We start from the raw sequence: 8,640 nt of genomic DNA, 5'->3' as shown, positions 1-8,640 counted from the left end.
GGAGAGAGAGAGAGAGAGAGAGAGGGGCTACCACCACATGTTTAGGTTGTAGTATCTTTAGTAAAGGTATAGCTCTCTTTAGCCTGCAAAATAGAAAATGAAGTTTGTATTTGTAATGACTAGAAGCCAGAATGGTAATTAAAGAGCTATGAATTTGTAGTAATTGAAATAGAAATAGAAAATAATGTCTCTTGTGTGAACTTAATAATTAAGACTAAGAAAATGAGGAGTCTTCACCGTGAAATCTAGTGATGAACTGTTACAAGAACAGTCTCAAAATGCTTAGTAATCTTCCTCGGAATATGTTGTGGAAAACTAAAGCTCCAACTAAAGGTAGCATGTTTTGGGTGGTTTGCTACATATGGTGCTTGCCTGACTCAAGATAACTTACAGAAAAGAAGTCTTAGCCTCTGTAACAGGTGTTTATGCTGTTAAATAATTTGCTGCTGCATTGTAAACAAACATGGAGGATATTTTCCCTATTCCTAAACATCTTTGATGTTCATTAGGTGATTCAGAAAGCTTCAGAGATTTACTATACTGCTGGCAAGGTCAAAGAATGGAAAGAAGACTGAAGAAGATCTGGAGATCAATTCCTTTATGTATCATATGGACAGTGTGACATGAGAGAAGAAAGGAGATGATTGCCTCTGTACTATTCAGATGTTTGCCAAATTTGTTTTGCAGGCAGAGAGAAAATACTGTGAGTAGTATGTCTGATTTTATGGAACCGCTTGATTCTGTTTTTATGTAGCAGATGATGTAATCTTGAACTTCGTAACCTTTTGCTGTCCCCTTACTGCTTTATCAACAGAACACTTTACCTTATCAAAAACAAAACTCTTAAAGGAGGCATGGTTTGTAAACTATCCAAGAGCACAGCCTTGAGCATCTAATGGGTTCTTCTCTAATTCTCAAAACACGCCTATAAACTACCTAGAAAAGATAATCAATCATATGGTAAGCAACCACGTGACTTTAGATCAAACATTGAGGACCCTTTCCAAGAAGCATCTTGTATTTTTCTTTTTTCCTAAGACACCTCTTAATCCCAGTTCTTGCAAATTTAGCAAACTCCAACAGGAAGCCTATAGAGCACCACAAGGATAAGGAGCTAAAAGCCAGACAGGCGCTGTCTGCTTCACATGAGATAGAGGATCAAAAAGAGTTTGCTTACTTTATTCCAGAGATGAATGAACATTGAAGGACCTTCATTGACATTGGCTTGAAAGGCAAAAAAGCCAAATTGATATCAGCTCCTTCCTGTGAAATATGAAACATTGACCTCAATAATATAGTCAAGCTTGACATTAGTCATACAACCAGATACATGAGATATGTGAATGTGAAAAGTCATATAGCAGGCATGCACCTCCATAATAAGCAATGAGTTAGGATCGGCACACCAACGTTGAAGGAGATGAACAACAGGGCCAAGTCGCAAACTCCAGTGAGGACAAAATGCTATGCAAGGTTCCTGCCAACTTGTTCTGAGCATATAATATTAGACTAGGCCAATGATGTTGATGGTAACAGCATCTCCAATAACAATTCTTTTCTTTTTTTTTTGCATAACCAAAGACAACAGTGAAGTCAAAAGATGTAAAAGGATAGAAAGAGTGTAACAAAGCCAAAATAGCGTCTACGGTAAGGTTATTAAGCAGGTTACTATGCTCATTTTTTGTAGCTTATATTTCGACATGAGGAGACAGAATATATCTTACAGGAATTTTGATGAATGAATTGCAGGAGATACCAAGAGCTTTTTCTCCTTTGACAGCTGAATATGAGTGAATAGAGGTTGTCCAGAATAGAGCTGTGGATCCACACATAAAACAAAATGAAACGCATTATATCTACTTGATCAGCTTTCTGTTTTAACAGCAAAAGGATTAAATCCACAAGATTCAAAGTGATGATCAGTTAATGTAGTACTCTTTCTTGACGTTGACTGGACAGCCATTCAGGTATGATATTGGAAAATGCCAATAACTCTTCTGCCGCAGAAGAAACAAAATATATAGGAACCTACACAACACAAAAACACCCAGTTTAAATACATAATAAACATATTTATGAAGCAAATTTAGGTATCCGCAACTACGTGTACTAAAATTAGATATGAAAGGAAGCAAAACTTGAGAATTGGAAGATTCTTGTCAATCAGAGACGGATCCAAAATACAACATTAATAACAGATGGCGATAGTCCACAATTGTGTATAATATCTGGGAAACAAGAATCTCTCGGTGTTCATTCCTTCCTACCATCAGGATTACAATTAGTATAACTATGAATTTATATCTCCAACAGCAATACCAACAAACAGCATTGGAAGGGATTTGGGTTTGGTTTGGGGGGGGGGGGGGGTATGCAATTGATCTCTCGTCACTGAAAGTATACTCAAGTTCCATAGCAATCGAAAAAGAAGTATACTCATGTTTCAGTAAATTCCTGGAAATCCTTGAATTTTCCGAGTAAATGAAGACTCAAATTCTAATAAATTATGAAGATGAAGATGAAGAGAAGAGAGAAAATCGTTGTTTGAACTTTGAAGTATTTGGCTAACATTATAAGTACTCATTATATAGGAGTTTTGAGCTACAAGAAATAAAGGCAAGTTTCCTAACTCTTGAGATTCTTTCTTTGATTGTTTCCTAACTCTTGAGATTCTTAATTATGAAATAATGATTAAGATAGCGTACACTTGACTAACATAATTATTAAGAATATTCTATACTATTCTTAATGATTCTCTTCAACACGCTCCCAATTCAAAATAGAAAAACTACTGAAGTTTGTATATTTCGAAACAAGAACATGTAAAAAGAATTACTGGAGTAGCAAATAATTGTCTGAACAGCCTATTGTGTAAACAGTCATCGGAAAGAATAAACGTGCTGAAAATCTTTCCATAGGATGTTTACTTACCTAGGATCATAATACACAGATTGCTATGAGATGAATCATAATACAACACAAAAAATGTGAACTCAAAATTAAATAAATCTTTAATATATAATACCCTCAAGATTTAATATTTTAATAAAATATTTTATTTTCATATACTAAAGCAAGTCGCCTTTCTTTAAGAGTATTTTTGTCATTTTAGGTGATCATATCCAGGTAACGTCTTGAATACATGTGCAATTTTTACACCATACCTTCAAATTTGAAGATTCTAGCGAAAGTGATACATGTTCCAATAGCTTCAACATGATTCCAGGCCGTCCAATGGGAATAAGGACTGATCCTCCGTCATTAATAGAGTCCAAAGCACATTGACATATAAAAGATACTTTTTCCATCTCTTCTGAGTACTCATCTGAATCAAGCCAGGACTCAGTTATTGTTTCCCAACAACTACCAGTATCACTGCACATATTCCAAGTTTCAAAGCTCATTACTTCCCCTTCCAGAAAATATGTAAATGATACGGAGGAAGATAAATAGAGGATGTATCAGAAGATGGATGGAGAACAAGAGAAGATAACCTTAAAAAGGAAAAGAACGCATAGCCATAAAATTTAATCTCACCTATGCATGCCGGACAGCTTCAGTTATATGTATAATATTCAAGAATAATACAAAAGGAATATACCTTGGATAGGAACTGGCAGTATCAGGAGGGAACTCATTCTTTTCACTATCAACATCATTGCAGGCTGTGAAGTCTGAGTATAATAAAACATCACTTCCTTCAAGAGCTTTGTAATCAAAACTGGATGCAGTTGTTGATGCAAAAACTGAGCCAGAAAGATATGTGATGCTTCCTTTTGGACTTAGGATATTCCAATTACAAGCACCTATCTCCAAACCAGAGCTGAACGCTTTTATGGTCAATGCGCCATTATAGCAGGCTTCTTCAGCATACTTAAGAGATTGAACCTTCTCCATGCAACCCTTGATATCAGCTGCACTGAAAAAATTTCCCATCACTTTGCAGATCATATAAAGATCAGCCCATAACAAACACAGAGCTTCGAAGTCTCTGCTTCATTTTTCATTTTTCGACTACTGGCTATGTGAACCAGGGTCCTTTTCTTTAAGACTTGGATGAATAGTCAACTTCTGTAAAAAAAACTTCTAACTTTCCATTTCCATGTCAGTAAGTTTGTAACTGAAAAAAAAAATGCGTCCACGTGTAATTATATATTGGTACTGAAAAGGAACCGACTCCTATATACTTCCACTCCCATCCGAAATTGAAAGTCTCACTATTTTCATGTCTCAGTGTAATGTCCCCTCCGTCGAGCAGCTATCTCATTTGCAAAAGCACAACTCCTCACAACTTCATAGAAATCATAACAGACTATTGACCGACTTAAACCAGTAAATTTAATATTGAATGAAAGTAGCATATGCTTATATTGGTAAAAAAACTCTGAGACACCTGCAATCATGTGTTCTCAAATTCTTACGGTACTTTATTTCTCTGTTTCTGTATCAAGCAGAACATTTACATCTAAGTCCATCCTAAAAAAAAGCATAACAAGCATCTAAAAATTTAGGCATAAGTAGAAGAGTAATATCTAGTAAGTAAACGCACTAATTGATGAAAGCAAACCACAAGAAATATGACAAAAACAGATCTTTCTATCAAATGAAATAAGAAGTGTTACCTGTATATGGGCATCCATCCACCAAGTTCTGTCCCTTCACTGCCTAAAACAATATCCTTTAGTGCCATAGGAAGTAGTTCAAGCTTTTCCCATGTCATCCATTGAGGGCAACCAGACTCTTCAGGTCCATAAAATTGTCTCAACTCCATATGCATGGAAACAAGGTCCTCCATCATCAGTTTCCCCAGTCTGGAAGCTGCTTCCGTTACATATACCTGATGAGATAACCACATTATAAGAAATTCACCAGCATAAGGTTAATTCTAATTATAAATGCAAGAAAATACCCTTTCCATCACCTTCGATCTAAAATCTTTGAGGCGGGTAAGAAATGGTAACCCTAGCATACCCATCGGACTTGAGATTAGTACCACATCTATGGAATAAATACTCCAAAGCTGCAAGCTTTTCACAGTTTTGTACCAAGGCTCAGCCTGTATCAAACTTTTGGAATCAAGAGACTCCCCAACTTCCCGTCTTACAGACTCTGAATTTGATGAACTTTGGCCACTAACATTTGATGTTTTTTCATCAAGCAGAGAAGATGTAACAATTGGTAGGGGAGAGAAGACCGTGAGTGCTGAAAGGTCCAAAGGGCAGTCAAATAACACCCGGAAGCCACTTATATTGACTATGTGGCATGGTGGGAAATAATAGCCCCTGCCCTCACTTAAACATGTCTGCAGATGTTGGAATCCATGAATACATGATGTCACTATGTACTCCAAAAATATGCACGCAAGCAAATATGCAGAGAATGGAAGAGACTTACAAACTTCATGGTACGGAAGAGTGCTAGAAGTTTCTCGCCAACCAGAATCTCATACTGTTCCAAGGATACCAGCCTACTTAAGAAAAGTGAATCAGTACTATAAAAGAAGTAGTATGAAGCAGTGGCAGCTCATGATTCCAGGAACAGGTCAATTCAAAATCAAGAACAGCATAAAAACTACATGAAAGCAGCAATATGGATCTTTAGTTTTAACTCTACAGGGATGGCCAAAATTACTGCTTTAGTGGTCTCCTCGCACCCAACAGTATAGACTGGAAAATTGCAGATATAAGCAACCTTGGACCAAAAATCTAAATAATAGGATCACTTCCTTCACATCGCTGATCTCATGCAGCAAGTATCCTGGTTTTTTCTTTCTTTTGTCGCTGTTGTAACGCCTCATGCATCCATGTTTTCACTCTTTTTTCATTTTTTTTTTTGGATCAGTACGTCCACGTTTTCACTTGAATTTTGAGTCCAGATTTTCTTATATTCTATTATTATTTTCTTCTCATAATTGGCTAATTGATAATTGCCTATTTTGGACTGCATCATATAACCTTTCAAGGAGTAAACTCAGACAGGAAAAATATTCTTTTTGCACTGTAGTTTATCACTCCTTTAAACCTAAACGAGAGCTTTAAATCAAAGACCAAGAAGGAGAATACTGCAGGGAAAAGGAAATGCCCCGATTTACAGAAAAATATTTAACAAGACTGCAACTGGAGAGGACAATTATATCATTTTCGAAAGTGGCTTTACCAAGTTACTAGAACAATAGTCATCACAGAACAACGAGAATTTCCTCTTGCGACATGACAACTTAAATAAGCTCTCTTCAAACTGCATTAGAGAATGATATAATCAGAAGCCTTTAGCAGAAAAAAATGTGTAGCCTCTTCCGCTTTGAATCAACTTATGCGGCTCATTTTATTTCATGTAGTTTGTCAGTAAAAAGCAAAACATTTATCTTTTTTACTTTTCCTATGAAAATAATTACTTTACCATTTTCAGCTTGTATGTAAAAGTTCTTATGCTGCAACTTTTACAAGTGAATAATTTAGCCTTCCACCATTTTAAATCCAAAAAAATCGTACTACATGATGAGTACCAAATAAGTTCAGAAATGATAAACAAAACTGGTCCATTAACAGGAGGTGAGAACTCTACTATCATTTTCAAAAAGCTAATTCCTTTCTTTTCCTTTTTTCCATGAATACATTCAACAAAAATAGATTTAAAAAACGAAGAAAAGAAACAGATTAAAAACACCAAACTTCGAAGCCGATATATGTAAGAATGCAAATTAACTAGTAGAAATCATGAAGTATGAAAAATAAGCTTAGACTTGCATTATACAGAGGATCAAAAGGAAAAGGGTTTAGGGTTTAAGGTTTATGCCACATGAGAATCGCAGAGAATGAAAGGAAACTCACAACTTGATTTCGCCGGAGAAAGCACTGATGGTTCGCCGGAGAAATTATAGAAAAGAGGAAATCGCAAAAGGGAGAGAATTCGCAAAAATATTGAGTACTACTTTTTTCTTTTGGCAGGTAATTTTCAGTACTTATGTGAAGGGGCGGGAGATTCTCTGTATTTGTGATTTATACGCACGTTATTTTTTATGCACTTTTTGATAAAATTTAAACAGTTCTTCGACGGCAAAGTATGTAACGGCTTAAGGATCAAAAGGGTCCGGTTTTTGCATACATTAAGGTCTAAGGAACGATATATCTGTTAAGTGACATATATAAAAGACCAAAATAATTCCTTATACATTAGATTATGTTGTTCATTTTCTACATAAATTTCTGGAAATCATGGCTAGTGAAAATCCATATAAGGTTTGTTCGGTATGATGGTGTTGGATCATAATTCACAGCGGAAGCAAACATAGCATTATAATCACGTGCAATCTAAACAATTAACACATAAGGAGATTATACGAGTTACCTCTTGAAGCGTGAACAAAGCAAATCGATATCCTTCTCCAGTTCCAGAATTGCAAGACCTCAGCAACCTTCCACAGTCTTCTACTGTGTTACCCAAATAAAAACCGGAAAACAGAGAACTTCGGGTGGGCGAAATTCAAGGAAGAAAAACGTGTGTTTTTTCTGTGTCAAAAACGACCAGCTATATACCATATATATATAGCTGCGTTTTTTAGGTCAAAACACTTTTCCAAAACCTGTTAGGTTTTCTTCTTCCACCAAGGAAATGTTTCCTTTATTTCCTATTATTCAGGCACAGTAGGGACCACAGAATTTAATTAACAAGGCTTCCTATTATGGAATTAATTTCGAAATTTGAAATTAATTTCTACCATAATAAATTACGAATTATTCCACTAAAAATTCGTAATTGCACTCCTTAGTTCAATTTCGAAATTCTTCCATAAAACCTTATTTAACTCCCCATGTTAACATTCAGATACTAATCAATCAAATTAAATTACTGACTATTTAATTTATTGATTACTTCCTTTAGACTTACACTTAACTTATTTCATGTGTCGGATACAAAATCCACCGGCCGGGTTTACACATGAAAACTTATAAGCTTTCATAAAGGAGTATCATCAATCTCAAAACCGAGACATGGATTCCATCAACTAATTATTACTTCGCCAATGTATATCATTGTTATCCAATTTACCAGGCTTATTGACTCACGAAAGAATCTCGCCTTTTAATAAATCAAAACAACAAGTGACATACACAACTAATAATAATTATATCAGGATTAAGAGTATAAGTACATTAAATGGACTAGAGAAATTATTTTATAAAGTCAGTATAATATACTTATCTCTACTTGATCCGTTGAATACATACAAAATGTATTAGCACAAGAAGTTGGAATTAGACCTATTCCCATAATCAAGATAAATTACATTTAATCTTGTACTACAACCATTCCGATGATTTGTCCAATTCCATCATTAGATTGTGAACATTAACTTTTATGTCTTACAAGAACCGATGATTTAATCTTCCGTGTATAAGCTAAACTCTATACACTAAATCATCTACTATGTAAGCAATGGACACACAAACCAATACATGATCTATTTAAAAGGAAACTTTATGGAATTTAAACAAGTAAATAAATAATTGGCCTTCAGAACACTGCTGCAGATTCTGAAGGCCACTCTGGCCGCGGTCCTGGCGTAACCGCGGTAGGACCGCGGCAGAACACTACTGCAGAGTCTGAAGGCCACTTTGGCCGCGGTCCTGGCGTAACCGC

The 8,640-nt window shown here is 35.6% G+C and overlaps 1 protein-coding gene across 3 annotated transcripts in view; it reads right to left on the bottom strand.

Annotated features, from left to right (window-relative positions):
• Positions 1-7,078, bottom strand: part of LOC109205866 (integrator complex subunit 9) — an 8,058-nt gene extending 980 nt beyond the window's left edge. Inside the window, exons 1-12 of one of the 3 annotated variants that reach the window (XM_019368623.1) lie at positions 6,831-7,078; positions 6,157-6,237; positions 5,395-5,467; positions 4,922-5,302; positions 4,623-4,837; positions 3,602-3,919; positions 3,165-3,375; positions 1,936-2,028; positions 1,725-1,816; positions 1,373-1,490; positions 1,178-1,263; positions 32-83 (exon numbers count right to left, since the gene is read on the bottom strand). In XM_019368623.1, the coding sequence (XP_019224168.1) occupies positions 32-83; positions 1,178-1,263; positions 1,373-1,490; positions 1,725-1,816; positions 1,936-2,028; positions 3,165-3,375; positions 3,602-3,919; positions 4,623-4,837; positions 4,922-5,302; positions 5,395-5,467; positions 6,157-6,179 (1,662 nt within the window). In that variant the 5' untranslated portion in view covers positions 6,180-6,237; positions 6,831-7,078. The remainder of the gene's footprint in view (positions 1-31; positions 84-1,177; positions 1,264-1,372; positions 1,491-1,724; positions 1,817-1,935; positions 2,029-3,164; positions 3,376-3,601; positions 3,920-4,622; positions 4,838-4,921; positions 5,303-5,394; positions 5,468-6,156; positions 6,238-6,830) is intronic. The other 2 variants (XM_019368624.1, XM_019368625.1) reach the window with 2 other exon arrangements.
• Between the last annotated feature and the right edge of the window lie 1,562 nt (positions 7,079-8,640).

The sequence above is a fragment of the Nicotiana attenuata genome, unplaced genomic scaffold (genome assembly GCF_001879085.1).
Source record: "Nicotiana attenuata strain UT unplaced genomic scaffold, NIATTr2, whole genome shotgun sequence".
NCBI lineage: Eukaryota > Viridiplantae > Streptophyta > Magnoliopsida > Solanales > Solanaceae > Nicotiana > Nicotiana attenuata.
The sequence above is the reverse complement of the archived record's forward strand: the minus strand, read 5'-3'. Positions and strand labels throughout refer to the sequence as shown.